The following is a 16,947-nucleotide window of genomic DNA, read 5'->3' as shown; positions in this document are numbered from 1 at the left end:
GGCTGTTGCACAAACATTTGTACCTATGACAACAGTGTCAATGTTACCTAAATGGTCAAAGATTTTTAAAAAATTACACTGTAAATGAGAGTGAACTGTATGCTCAGGAGTATGAATTGTCAGCTTTGTCTCTGGAACAACTATTGTCTTTGAATGTGTTTTATGAGCTGGGAGATACATTGTCTATGTGTCTCACGTAACAATGTGGAAGCCATAGTAGAAATGGCACTAAGTTCATGTCAATCTGAGGCATGGATGTAACAATATGAACAAGTGGATAATAAAAAAACAATGTATTCACAACAAGAAAACAATGTCATGCAACATATCAGCCCATTTCACAGTTTTAATCTGTCAGGAAGTTTCATATTAGCCTATTTACTGCAATATACTCTTTATTTCAAGTTCACAGTGTTATTTACCTAGGTACCCACTGCTACTACAACTATATTTCAGACATAGTCAGGTGTTGGATTGTATGAGAGACAAAAATAAAAACAGGATACAGCGTACAGACAAATTTTCCACCAGGAAACCAGCAGGATGGATGATTGTCTCTGAGAGGAAGACTCTTGCAATTGTAGTTTATGACAAACACAGTGGCTAGTGTAGACAAGTGACTATTGTATTAATTTTATGGGACATTACATTACATACAGAAGGTAGCCTGGCCAAAGTAGAGTTAAAGCAACAGATCTTTATGAGAATGCAGTATTGGATAATGATGGTTATCTTCCCTTACTATAAAACATGTTGTTGAAGAATGTTCATTCCAAGAAAGCAAATTGACAGAAAAGATTGAGCAAGGGTAAAGGAAGATAAATGGTTTTATAATGTGTTTGTGACTCCATCTTGAAGTACTGTGAAAATAGTCAATAGATGTGTTAAAAGACATTTAAAAAGAAATGCAGTTTTCAAGAGTAGGTGTTAAAATTCAATTACCATATCTGTAGTGAATTATTTTGCTACTCACATATATCAGTGTCAGACAAATCAGAACTGGGGCCTGCTCAGATAGTTGTTTTTTTCCAAGCTCCAGCTCTGGTAAGATTAGGAATACTTAATACTGGAGTCAGTTACTGTCACATACTATACAGTGTGTATCTAATGGGCTATTAAGGCATGTGTAATGTTTCTCAATAAGACAGCTTTGAAGTTTTGTGCATGTTTCTTCCACCATCACTTTCAGTCATCTAGTAAATGCTTTGTACATTGAATGTTAAGATTTATTTCAGTACATGATGCTATCCAAACATGCTAAGAATTTTGTAGAAAAAAGTAGTAAAAGTTCTTGTTTACTAAATTTCTCTATGATTCTACTTGTTTCTCTTCATTGGAATTGAAGTGTTGGTTTCTCAACTGGAAAGGAAGAGATGTATATCAAAAGAGTGGGTGTATGTCGAGTGGTTAAGAGCAGTGATCATGTTGTTATTTGTCAGGAAGGCACTAGTGTTCACTTGGCATTGTTACATACTCAGTATGCTTTTTCCAACTGCAGAGAGGACAGTGAAAATTGCATATTTATTCCATATGTGGCATTATTAGTCACTTACCAATCTCTGATAAGACTTAGGTACCTGTAAGACGGGTGCTGCATCAGTCAACTGCTGTAAGAAAAGAAATATTAACTGTACTTTACTCTCGGCTTACTCTTCTGGAATTAACAGACACTGATAGAAGATGGTAATGGCAGTCTTTTCTCATAATATTTAAAATTATTCAAAGAAGATAGTTCAAAGGGGGAGTTTTAACATAGAGAGTGTTTCTTGCACCTTCTAAGATTGAAGCACTACTTTGCTTTCTCAAAGATGATTTGAGACGTAGGTGGATAACTGAAATATTGATTCATCACGTAGCATACATTATATTAGAATGCTGAAATTTATAGCAAACTTCTTCATGCCTGTGGATATATTCAACTTGTTGACATAACTGTTCTTTTCATTCATATGTACAGAATAGATGTTGACCTTGGAACAAAACTGATTCCATTTTGTGAAAATGGTTGTGAAGCACTTATTGATACAAGTACCACAACAATAACTGGTCCAGCATCGGAAATTGAAAAAATTCATGAAATATTGCCAGTGTCACCATTTGTCCTGGGACGGTATCGGGTAAGCACGGCTTTTCCTTCCTCATCGTGTAATGATATAAGGAGTGTTGCATTTATTTACTGATGTACATGAGAAATTTGCATGTTAGGACATAGAGTAATTTTGATTAGGACACCACGTTTTGACTACATGTGCTTTTCTGGAGAGTCAGTAATTTGTATTAAAAATTTTTCAAGACATTCACATCCTGAGAGTAACTGTTATGAAAACTGTTTGTAGAAGTTGTCTTCTGACAGTAAACATGATCAAAATTTGCAGGTAAAAGGTGTCCTGATCTTTGTTCTTCTCATGTTTTATGTGCAGGAAGTTACTTATTTGTGTTTCTAAGATTTCCCAAAATTGAAAATGCTGGCAACAAAACAGTCTGGATCAATGCAATAATTGAAGTTTTGCAAGTGATGGGCATGACAAGAGATCCTGCAAAGCAAAACTAAATGCCTTCTCTCAAAACCACTCATCATGAGAATTCATTCAATCTCATAACAAAAAATAGATCTGACATATTTGAGGAATGTTATGTAACTTGAAGGTGGAGGGGGAGGAAAAGGAAAGGAAAGGAAAGGTAAGGTAAGGAATTCATGACATCAGCTGCATTGGGACTTCATGCGGAATCGGTGCAAACGAGTGTCAATTTTGTGCCAGATTAGGATTTGAACCCAGGCTCCTCTGCTTAGTAGGAAGTTATGTTAACCATTGCACCACCCAGACACAGCGTTTATCACAATTGCGTCGACCATCTCAGTATGCCCCTTGGCTGACCAACATCCCCACCAACTGCACCTATCAGGTTTCCCCATCCATGCCCCCCCCCTCCCGGTCGCTACTTTGAGATTCTCACAGGAGGTCAAATGTGATTGTGCATATGCTCTGAAGGTGACAGATTCATAGGCCATCGAGGCAAATCAGTTATATTAATGCATGATGTCTTTTCTTTTGGACATGCCCGAACATATTCTGACCTCAAATATAATGAGTTACCTTGAACACAAGGTCTTCTCCATCAAACCCATACGGATTCCAAAAACATTGGCCATGTTAAATGTAGCTTGTGCCTTTTTCACATGACACACTGAAATCCATGTATCAAGGCAGTTGTGTAGCTGCAGTATTTCCTGACTTCTGAAAAGCTTTTTGAGTCTGTACCACATTAACATTTATTAACAAAAGTGCATTCAGATTGGGTTCCAAACTAAATTTGTAGCTGGATTGGGTATTTGTTTGTAAGGAGGACACAACATGTTGTGGATGGCTAATCATCGACTGAAGTAGAAGTAACTTCAGATGTGTCCCAGGGAAATATGTTGGTACTCTGTGTTTTCACCTATACAGTTGGCAGTAGTATCACATACATGAGGTATAAAAGGGCACTGCATTGGCAGAGCTGTCATTTGCACTCATGTAGATCATGTGAAAAGGGTTCCGACATGTTTTTGGCTGCGCAGTGGGAATTAGCAGACTCCGAACACGGAATGACATTTGGATCTAGATGCATGGGACAATCCATTTTGGAAGTCATTATGGAAGTCAGTATTTTGAGATCCACAGTGTCAAGAGTGTGCTGAGAATACCACATTTCAGCTATTATATCTCAGCACAGACAGTGCAGTGGCTGATGGCCTTCGCTTAATGACTGAGAGCAGCAGTGTTTGTGTAGAATTGTCAATGCTGTGTGAAATAACTGCAGAAATCAATGTGGGACAAATGATGAATGTCTCGTCTAAGACAGTGCAGCAGAATTTGACATTAATGAGCTATAGCAGTAGATGACTGCCAAGAGTGCCTTTGCTAACAGCACATCATCAGCTGCAGCACCTCTCCAGGAATTGTGACCATACTAGTTGGATCCTAGATGACAAATGAATTCCAATTTCAGTTGGTAAGTTTTGCTGGTAGGGTTCGAGTGTGCTGCAGACCCCATGAAGCCATGGACCCAAATTGTCAACAAGGCTGTATGCAAGCTAGTGGTGGCTCCATAATGGTGTGAGTTGTATTTACATGGAATGGATTGGGTCCTCTGATCCAGTTGAACGAATCATTGACTGGAAATGGCTATGTTCGGCTGCTTGGAGACCATTTGCAACCACTCATGGACTTCATGTTCCTGAATAATAATGTAAGTTTTATGGATTACGATGAACCATGTTACCGGACCACAATGTTCACGTTTGGTTTGAAGAACATTCTGGACACTTCGACCTAACAGTTTAGCCACCCAGGTTGCCCAACATGAATCCCATCAAATGTCTATGGGACATAATTCAGGGGTCAGTTTGTGCACACAGTCCTGCATCGGCAACACATTCACAGTTATGGATGGCTGTAGAGGCAGCATAGCTCAGTACTTCTGCAGGGTGTTCCAACGACTTGTTGGGCCCATGCCATGTCAAGTTGCTGCGCTACACCAGGCAAAAAGAGGTCCAACATGATATTATAAGTACCCCATGATTTTTGTCACCTCAGTGTATTATTGTATTTTCAAATGTAGTCAAGTTTTATATAAGTCGGCCAAACATTAGCTGTGACCAGTGTATTATTGTATTTTCATATGTAGTCAAGTTTTGTATAAATCTGCAAAACAAACAAACTCTAAATAGTTTTCCATTATTGAACTTATTAATTATGTGTTTATTTATTTATTTATTTTTTTTTTTTTCAAAAAGGTTCCATGTAACAAGGTGATCAAACTCCCTGCTATTCATTTTGTCCTGCAGGGAAAAAATTTTACGCTCAAGGGTCCTGATTATGTACAAGAGGTAAGGTTCAATATGTAATAAATTACTTTTCCGTAGTATCTGTATTTAATTAATGTAAAGGTTTGAATAAATGTTACCTTGGTCTGGATTATCTACAGTGGCTCTAATTTCCAAGAACGTTGTGTGAATTTACACTCTATAATTTGTTGCTTCTCTTTCAGATAATATAGCTTTTCTGAAAGTAACTGTGTTATACATTTAGGAGCGCTAAAGGTTCTGAAAATAAGATGCAATATAAGTTCATGTAGAGGGAAAGAAACTGCATGTTGACCATAGTGGAAACTAATATTTTTTAAAGTAAGCTGAAGTTATATGAAGCAACACTGTAGTAATGGAATCAGAAGTCAACTTGCTCACCACACTATCAACTAAAAACAGCAAAATAATCTCAGCCTCAAGAAATAACAATATTACTTTCAGAGAGTATATTTCAATGTTGTCAGCTTCGTTTTAGTAGCTGTTTATGGTAGGTCACTGTTGCAATACTGAATAGGTCAGACATTGCAAGAATAGTACGTTCCATGATACCTGAACATAATTAATTACATGTAGATTTCAAAAACAAACAAATAAATAAATGAGTGCCCTCAAGCTGTCTATCCTCTTACAGAAAACCCGAGCTGGTATTTATGGATGCCAAGCACATCATGTTTCATTATTTTCAGTGTGTTGTGACTGCCCGAAGGCTGACAGACACAATTTCAGAATAGGTACCAATTTTATTCAGTTTGTATGAAAGATTCAAACTAAATGAGGAGATGCCTGGGATTTCAGGCTTTCAAATGCAGTGAAGACAATAATATTGAATGTGATACGAAGAGTGGCTGTGACTCAATAAGTTACAGAATAACAACTGGCACTAGCAGAGATATTGATCAGCATGCTGATGTAGCATGCTGTGGACAATGCAAATAAAACTAGCACTCTATATAAATTCCACTCAAGGCAGATGACACTTAAAAGGAATAACCACTGGAAATGCAGACCACATGACATGACCTGTCTCTTTGGCTATTGGGATTAAGATGTGATCTACCTCATGGAAATGAGGAGAATGAGTGTTAAACCATTGTAGATCTAAATTTAAACTGTGATGCCAGTCATATCACATGTAGCGGTAAGTGCAGTATAATGTGTAGGCTCTCACTTTTGCATCTGCATTGAACCTTTAATGGAAGGGTCACAGAGACTGATCCTATGGCTGGCAGTAAATTTCCACTTTAATGTCAAAATTGTTATTACCTGGCTAGAAAATGGGACAAGGTATCTGCATTGATGTGGCAGGATGTATGTTTAAAATGAATACAGTGATTTTAATAACACAATAACAATGCCTTAAACTGAAGTCATTCTGCTATGTGATGAGAAATATATCAGTCAACCCCAGAAATCATCAAAAGGGCTTGTGGATGATAACCAACTTGAAAGGAACTCTGTAGGTGGACACCAGGTGGCTCATGTGGTTTTCTCTATTTGAGAAAAGCTCTTTTAAGATGTCTGCTGGTTCTTTCAGGTGTGTGAAACAGAATGTGTACATCAATACTGTAATTGTGCCTCCATCTGGGATGAATCCTGAGATATTAATTAATGTTCCAAATCACAAATTTTAATTTGGCAGTTCTACAAGGTATGGAGACTCAAAGGATGGCATTTAGTTGAGGAGTAATCAGCCATAGCTCCTATTTAATGAGAATATGTTCCAAATACTCTACCTCTGGCTTCAAGAACCTAGCTGTTCTGTCGGTTTCAGTACGGACTTGTCTGCACTAGTGGTGAGAGAATGTTTATATTGCCGATTATTCTATCCACCTGTAGCTCTGATGTCGGCTGCATGGTTTACCTGGTGCTGCTACGACATTCTGTGTCATATAAAGGGGCATTTCAGTTAGGGCATTTTGATCTTGTGTTGCTTGAGTACTTGGAGCAGCATGACAAATAACAGTGATGCTGGTGACTCATATGAGAATGGTGAAATTGAACTGGTGATGATGTAAATGGTATTTTCAGCTGCCTGCATAATTACTGCTGATCAACAATTTTGTGGACTTGTTAGAGTGAAGGACAATTCAGATTCAGCACTTCAACACATGACTTTAGGTCTATCACATTTGGTATAAGACAATGTTATATGAGACACATCATCCTGAGCTTGAGCAGACAAAATGCCAGCATCAACTTATGCCTTGTTGCTAAGTCCCTCATTGTGTGCTTAGCACACTGGACTTGTTACTGGGAGGAAAATGGTTCAGATTCATGTCTGACCACCCAGATTTAGGTTTCCTGTAATTTCCCCATATCTCTCCAGACAAATGCCAGGATAGTGCCTATGAAAGAGCATGTTTGTAAAATCCTTGAGACAATCTGAGCTTGTGCTCCGTCTTTAATGACCTCAATAGCAGTGATACATTAAACCCTAATTTTTCTTCCTTCTTTCCTTCCATCCTTCCCATTACACACAAGTGTGGCGCAGTGACAATTCCTACTGAATACACAAAACCTCTCAAGACACTTGATTGTATGAGTTGTACTGCCATAAATGAAAAAGACTCCTCCTGAGGAGAAAACTTGTCCACCAGTGGAGTGAGTTCCTGAGCACACCAGGCTAGAAAGTAACGGCAGTGGCAGTATGTTCACAACTGTTCCTCAGTGAAGATGCAATCTACGTAACTTCAATCATAGATGAATAATAATGTTGTTATGCTCTAAAATCCTTGTAACCAATTTGTTGTATCAATTTTATTCAGGTTCTACCAGAAGTTCAAGCCAAAGAAGTTGTTGCTTGGTATTTCAATTTAACTTAAGAGGGTAATCAAGAATAAAACAGTGAAAATATAGGTTTTGTTTCCAAGTTGGATTTAAAAGGTAAAGAGCAAAAAATGAGGGATGCTGAAATATGATTAGCAATGAAAGCTGATACCCTAATTGGGTGTAATGGATAAGTCCTAGAGTGGCTGTTGGCAGTGGCAAAATTGGGTAGGTGTTATGAAGACAATGTGGATAGAACTGGCACTCGATGTAAATTCACTATGTGCCGATGAGTGCTGGCTTATAATCGTAGTGAAGAGGAATTAACTCTCAGTAATGCAGCCTACACATTGTAATGACCTCCTAAGTTGATAACATCTCACAGTCTGCCAAGGGGCAATGACAATAGAAGTCTGATACTGATGGATTGCTTTCCATTGAAGAATTCTGAAATGTGTAATTTATTCAAAAATGAGGTGGTCTATAGATATTTTTTGTGCAGTTTATACTTTAGTTTAGTTTGAATATGAGGAGACCATACCATTTAAAATTATCAAAAAGGCTGAAAATAAACAAGTGTTATATGATTCACTGTGTCTGCTCCACGTTGTTTGTAAAATGCTTGGTTAATCATACATCTAGGATGCTACAAGAAAGGCACTTTTCCTACAATAACAACCTCATATTAATTTCAAAGTTTATTCTTGTATGAGGGCAATTAGGTGCCCACACCCTCCATCCACGTGTTTGATCCAAGCACCACAGTGAGAGAGTTGAAAAAATTACAATACTTACATTGTAACTCTGATACTCTGATTTTTTTCCCTTGCACATTAGATGTGAATATGAAAAAGAGAAAGGCAAGTGGCACTGTAAAAGTTGCCCACAGCAGCACATTCAAAAGTTGCTTGTGGAGGGGGGGGGGGGGGATAGTAGTACTAACAAGGACAAGAAGAAAATATTTTGGCCTAATTAAAAGATGGTACTGATATCAGTGAAATAAGCTTTATATTTTTTGGTATATGTTGCATAATAATGGAAGTAGAGAGGCAACTTGAGTTTTGCAAGTCTTTTCAAAGAAGCTCAATTGTGTATGCTATATTTAAATGGGCAAACTGGAACATGGTCCAGTCATAAAATTCTTTTGTCGTGAGTGGCTCATAATTGACATAAATTTATCCAAAACTGGTGGAAGCTTATGTGCAGTTTTCATTTTCAACAGATCAGAAATGGGTGGCTAAATTCAAACATTGCCATACTTTGCTTGAAAATTATCAGCTTGAAGGATGTCACAGAGCTGTAACCATAGGTGAAAACATGGAAAGTACACTTTTCCTTGTAACTGTTGTGTCCTGATACAAAAGTAGTGTGCTTTTCGATATGTTGGAATCCATTTTTTGTAGGCTTCCTGGGAAAGTTTCTGTTGAGATACTAGTATAGTGAGGGAAGCTAATATTGTTCTTCAAATATGTGTTTATAAAATGTCAAGTATAATGCCACATTTGAATAACCATAGCTTTCAGTATCACGTGCCTACTGGTACGTAAAAGTGAAAGAGGGTATTTTACAATCATATGATAAATGGGCATTATGATACATAAAAGTTTATTTTTCTTTCAGATTACAAAGTGGGGCTTCACTGTCTGCCTATCTGCACTGGTTGGAAATGAAGCAAGTAATATTTGGTCACTAGGAGCATCATTTATTGCACAGTATTACACAGAGTTTGATATGAAGAGTGACCGTATCGGATTTGCAAAAGCTAATATATAGCATAAAGGCAATGATAAATTTGCAGTCTCCTAATTTGTGTTCATTTCAATTATATCACTGTTTTTCTGGCTGAAACAGGCTGCTGTATTGTACAGACTGATTTACTATTCATTTGTTTGATAATTATGTGATTTATTATAAATAAAAATGCCATTTTAAAAAAATCCTCTGCAGCTATAGTCATTATTACAAATGATTGAAGCGATTTCACGTGGTGGCCGTGCGGTTCTAAGCGCTTCAGTCCGGAACCGCGAGACTGCTACGGTCGCAAGTTCGAATCCTGCCTCGGGCATGGATGTGTGTGATGTCCTTAGGTTAGTTAGGTTTAAGTAGCTCTAAGTTCTAGGGGACTGATGACCTCAGATGTTAAGTCCCATAGTGCTCAGAGCCATTTGAACCATTTGAAGCGATTTCACAGCTCTACAATAACTTTATTATTTGAGATATTTTCACAATGCTTTGCACACACATACAAAAACTCAAAAAGTTTTTTTAGGCATTCACAAATGTTCGATATGCGCCCCTTTAGTGATACGGCAGACATCAAGCCGATAATCAAGTTCCTCCCACACTCAGCGCGGCATGTCCCCATCAATGAGTTCGAAAGCATCGTTGATGCGAGCTCGCAGTTTTGGCACGTTTCTTGGTAGAGGAGGTTTAAACACTGAATCTTTCTCATAATGAAATCGAATGAGAGAGCGTGGAGGCCATGACATGAATTGCTGATCATGATCTCCAGCACGACCGATCCATCGGTTTTCCAGTCTCCTGTTTAAGAAATGCCAAACATCATGATGGAAGTGCAGTGGAGCACCATCCTGTTGAAAGAGGAAGTCGGTGCTGTCGGTCTCCAGTTGTGGCATGAGCCAATGTTCCAGCATGTCCAGATACACGTGTCCTGTAACGTTTTTTTCGCAGAAGAAAAAGGGGCCGTAAACTTTAAACCGTGAGATTGCACAAAACACGTTAACTTTTGGTGAATTGCGAATTTGCTGCACGAATGCGTGAGGATTCTCTACCACCCAGATTCGCACATTGTGTCTGTTCACCATTAAGAAAAAATGTTGCTTCATCACTGAAAACAAGTTTCGCACTGAACGCATCCTCTTCCATAACCTGTTGCAACCGCGCCGAAAATTCAAAGCGTTTGGCTTTGTCATCGGGTGTCAGGGGTTGTAGCAATTGTAAACGGTAAGGCTTCTGCTTTAGCCTTTTCCGTAAGATTTTCCAAACCGTCGGCTGTGGTACGTTTAGCTCCCCGCTTGCTTTATTCGTCAACTTTCGCGGGCTAGGCGTGAAACTTGCCCGCACGCGTTCAACCGTTTCTTCGCTCACTGCAGGCCGACCCGTTGATTTCCCCTTACAGAGGCATCCAGAAGCTTTAAACTGCGCATACCATCACCGAATGGAGTTAGCAGTTGGTGGATCTTTGTTGAACTTCGTCCTGAAGTGTCGTTGCACTGTTATGACTGACTGATGTGAGTGCACTTCAAGCACGACATACGCTTTCTCGGCTCCTGTCGCCATTTTGTCTCACTGCGCTCTTGAGCGCTCTGGCGGCAGAAACCTGAAGTGCGGCTTTAGCTGAACAAAACTTTATGAGTTTTTCTACGTATCTGTAGTGCGTCGTGACCATATGTCAATGAATGAAGCTACAGTGAATTTATGAAATCGCTTCAATCATTTGTAATAGCCCTGTGTGTGTGTGTGTGTATATATATATATATATATATATATAATTTTTTTCTTCTTTTTTTTCTAATTGTTGTGTATGTTACAACATTGGTATCAGTAAAAGTAACAGCTGACTTTGTAAAGGAATTATTGAGCTGTCAGTTGGTATATACTGTAAATTCAACATTGTAGCTCAGCTATTAAATCTGAATGGTTCTTTAGACCGTAGCATACAGACATAACACAACTATATTATCACAGCCTTTGAGATGAAATGAGGTGATAAATCCATCTATTTGATTGATGTGGAAGTGCTGAGGCTTAAGGTAGTGTGAGGATAAGGAAAAGGGATGGACAGCAAGGAAGTAGACATGAACGTGGCGACAGAGGAAACTCATTCACATGCAAACAGGGAGAGTTTCAATTTCTACACGAGGAAATAGGTTGCAAAAGGGTTGGGGGAGGGGGGGGGGGGGGTGGGCAGGAGATTGGTGGTTAAAGGAGCAGAGGTAAGTGGAGGATGGGGACTAATGAACTTGTAGCCCAGGAGAATCGAGAGTAGAAAGACTAAGGAACTGTTCCCAGTTGTATAGTTCTGAAAAGTTGGTAGAATGAAATTTTCACTCTACAGTGGAGTGTGCGCTGATATGAAACTTTCTGACAGATTAAAACTGTGCGCCCGCGAAAGGCAAAGGTCCCGAGTTCGAGTCTCGGTCCGGCACACAGTTTTAATCTGCCAGGAAGTTTCTGAAAAGTTGGTTTTGTGGCATAGTTTAGTAAGATGCCATTGTAATCAACCATTCTGTATTGAGTTGCATGCTCTGCAACCAGTCAGTCAGAATTTGGCTGTGGCTGTTCATACCAGTGGAAGAGTTGCTTGGTGGATATGGTAATATATCAATTCATTACTACTGGTTGTACAGTGAATTGTCCCTGGAATGGGTGTTTGTCATTATTGTAAATGGAGTTGCTTTGAACAAGGTATACACCTTACTAAAATGCAATTTTTGCGTAGCTGATTGTCTTGAAGTTGGCTTCCTTGTCCTCACATAGAAGTATGATAATGGCACAGGCCTACTTTGTATGAATAAAACCGCTGTTGGTAGGATTCTGAAAGCCTTTTGAATCTCTGTTTATGAAACAAAATAAATATCTGTAAATATTTGTATTTTAACCCTTCAATCATCAGAATAACAAAATGTAACATTCATTTGCTTCTGTGAGCTGTCAGGTCCAACTACAAAGTGTTTGCTTTCTACTGATTCACAAACACGACATTTCTCCATTACTGGACAACTTTCCACCAAGCATTCCCAAAGAACTAGTAAAAAGATAACATTTAAAGCCAGTAGATTGACATCATTATCAAAGCTGTTAACTGATAACTATTTAGCAAAATTTAGTATATTTAAATTTACAGTTTTTATGTTAAATCTTCTAAACATAGAAGATATAAATAATTTCTGTTATGTTGGAAGTAATCAAGTTTAATGGGTATAGTTGTATATGAACACACAAATTTATAAAAAAAAATTACCAAAACCTCGCATAAAGATATATGGATGAGAATGTGTCAGCACAGTGATTGCAGCAAGCCAGTACTAACAGAAACTCCTTTTTCTTCCAATATTGCAAGACAAACTGGAAAAATTTTCAAAATTTTAGATTACAGCTGTTTACAATACGTACAGTCTTGTCTTCTGGTCTTGACTTACAATCAGTTCTTCTGACTTCTTTACCCACAGTCATGGTCTTCACTCTGTTATCCATTAGTTTATTACCTCTTCATCATAGTGTCTTTTGCTCAAGCATGGTAATAGTAGTCTTTCACTTCGTTGAGGCACCATCAGTTTGTCCTACAAAATATTCCTTGCATTAGTACACAGAACCAGGTTTCCCTAACACATAACAAAATATATTAAAGCAAAGCTTAGTTGGAATTGTAGGAATGAGAAGACAAACTACTCAAAGAATGTGAGGTAAAATTTCTTAACATATACCACTTAATTTGCAACAAAGCAATTGTAAACAATTATTACATTGAAGATGTTTTCACGTGTAAAGTTAGACAATCAATAGCATCTTCAGATGACAAACAATGTAAGTGAAGATAAATTTTATATACAAGAAACTGTCATCATGAAATATCATAAGTTGGTGTGTATACCAAAAGTTAAACGACCAATCATACCCATGTACTGAAACATGAGGATATGAGAGAGTGTTTCGCAGAATGTATGTTGATCATATGAAATAACTTAGCAAAGCTTTTTCATATATAATTTTGCAGTAATATCGACATCCCATATCTTTTGATTCATTTTTGTAGTAATTTAACATTAATACAGTTCGGAATACAGACCATTATGCACATAAGTAAATAAATCCTAAGCTGTGCCTAGATGCATTGCCATGGTACAAAATACAAAAAGGTTGTCACTTGACAGAAGTAACACAGTGAGAAAACTGCATAAATAAAAATATTAATAAAGCTAATGGGATTGATGTGTCATTCCATATCTGTGATCAGTATTTTCATTGTGAAATTCTTTTTTGGAAGAAAATAGACAAGCTGCCTCCATATAGTGAAAAAAGAAGTATAATATTTCATGAGAAAATTAGTAATGCACACAAATATTATAGCAATTAGTGTATAACATGTGACTAAGTGTACGGTCAAACCATATCAGTGCATGGTAAAATATTGAAAACTACAAATAAGTACAAATTGAACTAAAATGTACAGCTCCTTAACCACTCATGTATGCTGGTGATATTGAATGTTCATTCATAAGTATTCATTTCCTGAACTATATTGAAAGTCAAGGTAGTATGTTTGCATTCTTACACAGCAAAGTCAAATAATGTAATCACTTTGCACAAATACTGTCATGGTAACATTGTGCGTTTATAACCACCACAAACTGTCATGCTCATTGCTGAGCATCATGTCCCCATGAATCAAGCATCTACATCCTGGACTTTACCAGCTTCTCTTAGAGCCTGCTGGAGGCATGAGGGACTAGTTTTTGGAGGAGGTGACTGAGGCTTTGAAAGGCCTGTGGCCAGGTTCCTCAAAGCAAGGGCTGCCTGTCTGCCACAGCCTTCTGAGTTGGTGGTCACTCATGGTACACACTTTGTCTGAAACCACATGGACAAACCTCGTAGCGACAATGCGGCCAATGTCAGTAACACCTTCCAGCAGAGCAGAAGATGCCCTCAGCCAGAGACAGCATGCATGCCACCTTCCCTTGAATGCTGCGCATGGATGTAATTCAAATGCTGTGCCCAATCAAATTGCATTCCACTAGACCTACACAGATATGCCTTGTCCTGTTACAACAAGCTGTGTCTGAATTTAGTAAATGTCCATTATACAGCTAACAGTTCTTTTCTAGTTACTTTTTGATTCTTTCATGTTTTTGGAGCATCGTACATGCAGAAGCAACCATCAAGTGTTTATGTTCCCATCCAAAATTTTTATATAGAACAAATCCATAATCACTATCATCATAAAATAGACAAAATGTTAAGGAAGAAAGATTGTGTTTAATGTCACATCAACATCAAGGTGATTAGAGACAGAGCAGAAGCTCAGATTGTGATGAGGATGGGGAAGGAAATCGACCATACCCTTTGAAACCATCCCGGCATTTGCCTGGCGTGATTTAGGGAAATCATGGAAAATCTAAATCTGGATGGCCAGATGCAGGCTTGAACCATCCTCCTCACAGATGCGAGGCCACTGTGTCAACCACTGCCTCACCTCACTCGATAAACAAAATGCTAAGGATAAGTTGAGTCTGTACAGAACGTTGCAGTTACTGAGCACTTGTTATAGAATGAAAAGCTTCCTCACACTCTGTCCCATATCTAGACAGAATTCTTTTTCAGTAAGTTGCAGAAATGTGATGCATTTGTACCCTTGACTACTAATGTATTTTCTATGATATCCATACATGACGAAAAAGGATTTCAATTGATCCTTATTGTTGGGTACTGGAAACTCAGCAACAGCTTTAGAAAACTGTGTCCAAACAGGCCTCAGAAGGCCCAACAGTACCAATAGACTGCCATATCATCCTCAGCCTAATGGCATCACTGGATGTGGATATGGAGGGGCATATTGTCGGTAGATGTACTTTTCTCAGTAATGCAGTATCCCAAAAACTTCAGTTTATTAACTACAAATTTATATTTTTCTTATTTTAATGTCATCCCTCCTGATCGCAATTTGTCAAACACTTCTTTTAATAACAGGAACTTCTCATCCCAACTCTGAATGTAAAGCAAAATGTCATTAACATATATGGTTAACTTAGAAGACAATTCCTGACCTAAAACATGATTCAAAGCTCCGATGAACTCAGGTAATTTAAACCAAAGAATACATCACAGTGCTGGTAACCTTTACCATTGTACAAAAATGTCATATATTTCTGAGATTCTGGAGCAAGTGGAACCTGATGAAATCCAGAGATCAAATCTAAGCTTGTAATCAGTTTAATACACTCCTGGAAATGGAAAAAAGAACACATTGACACCGGTGTGTCAGACCCACCATACTTGCTCCGGACACTGCGAGAGGGCTGTACAAGCAATGATAACACGCACGGCACAGCGGACACACCAGGAACCGCGGTGTTGGCCGTCGAATGGCGCTAGCTGCGCAGCATTTGTGCACCGCCGCTGTCAGTGTCAGCCAGTTTGCCGTGGCATACGGAGCTCCATCGCAGTCTTTAACACTGGTAGCATGCCGCGACAGCGTGGACGTGAACCGTATGTGCAGTTGACGGACTTTGAGCGAGGGCGTATAGTGGGCATGCGGGAGGCCGGGTGGACGTACCGCCGAATTGCTCAACACGTGGGGCGTGAGGTCTCCACAGTACATCGATGTCGTCGCCAGTGGTCGGCGGAAGGTGCACGTGCCCGTCGACCTGGGACCGGACCGCAGCGACGCACGGATGCACGCGAAGACCGTAGGATCCTACGCAGTGCCGTAGGGGACCGCACCGCCACTTCTCAGCAAATTAGGGACACTGTTGCTCCAGGGGTATCGGCGAGGACCATTCGCAACCGTCTCCATGAAGCTGGGCTACGGTCCCGCACACCGTTAGGCCGTCTTCCGCTCACGCCCCAACATCGTGCAGCCCGCCTCCAGTGGTGTCGCGACAGGCGTGAATGGAGGGACGAATGGAGACGTGTCGTCTTCAGCGATGAGAGTCGCTTCTGCCTTGGTGCCAATGATGGTCGTATGCGTGTTTGGAGCCGTGCAGGTGAGCGCCACAATCAGGACTGCATACGACCGAGGCACACAGGGCCAACACCCGGCATCATGGTGTGGGGAGCGATCTCCTACACTGGCCGTACACCACTGGTGATCGTCGAGGGGACACTGAATAGTGCACGGTACATCCAAACCGTCATCGAACCCATCGTTCTACCATTCCTAGACCGGCAAGGGAACTTGCTGTTCCAACAGGACAATGCACGTCCGCATGTATCCCGTGCCACCCAACGTGCTCTAGAAGGTGTAAGTCAACTACCCTGGCCAGCAAGATCTCCGGATCTGTCCCCCATTGAGCATGTTTGGGACTGGATGAAGCGTCGTCTCACGCGGTCTGCACGTCCAGCACGAACGCTGGTCCAACTGAGGCGCCAGGTGGAAATGGCATGGCAAGCCGTTCCACAGGACTACATCCAGCATCTCTACGATCGTCTCCATGGGAGAATAGCAGCCTGCATTGCTGCGATAGGTGGATATACACTGTACTAGTGCCGACATTGTGCATGCTCTGTTGCCTGTGTCTATGTGCCTGTGGTTCTGTCAGTGTGATCATGTGATGTATCTGACCCCAGGAATGTGTCAATAAAGTTTCCCCTTC

The 16,947-nt window shown here is 39.7% G+C and overlaps 1 protein-coding gene across 1 annotated transcript in view; it reads left to right on the top strand.

Annotated features, from left to right (window-relative positions):
* LOC124555657 (lysosomal aspartic protease-like) overlaps positions 1-9,552 on the top strand; it is a 48,172-nt gene extending 38,620 nt beyond the window's left edge. Inside the window, exons 7-9 of the mRNA XM_047129641.1 lie at positions 1,958-2,117; positions 4,778-4,870; positions 9,236-9,552. Coding sequence (XP_046985597.1) covers positions 1,958-2,117; positions 4,778-4,870; positions 9,236-9,388 — 406 coding nt within the window. The 3' untranslated portion in view covers positions 9,389-9,552. The remainder of the gene's footprint in view (positions 1-1,957; positions 2,118-4,777; positions 4,871-9,235) is intronic.
* The last annotated feature ends 7,395 nt before the right edge of the window (positions 9,553-16,947 follow it).

Source organism: Schistocerca americana, chromosome X, assembly GCF_021461395.2.
Source record: "Schistocerca americana isolate TAMUIC-IGC-003095 chromosome X, iqSchAmer2.1, whole genome shotgun sequence".
NCBI lineage: Eukaryota > Metazoa > Arthropoda > Insecta > Orthoptera > Acrididae > Schistocerca > Schistocerca americana.
The sequence above is the reverse complement of the archived record's forward strand: the minus strand, read 5'-3'. Positions and strand labels throughout refer to the sequence as shown.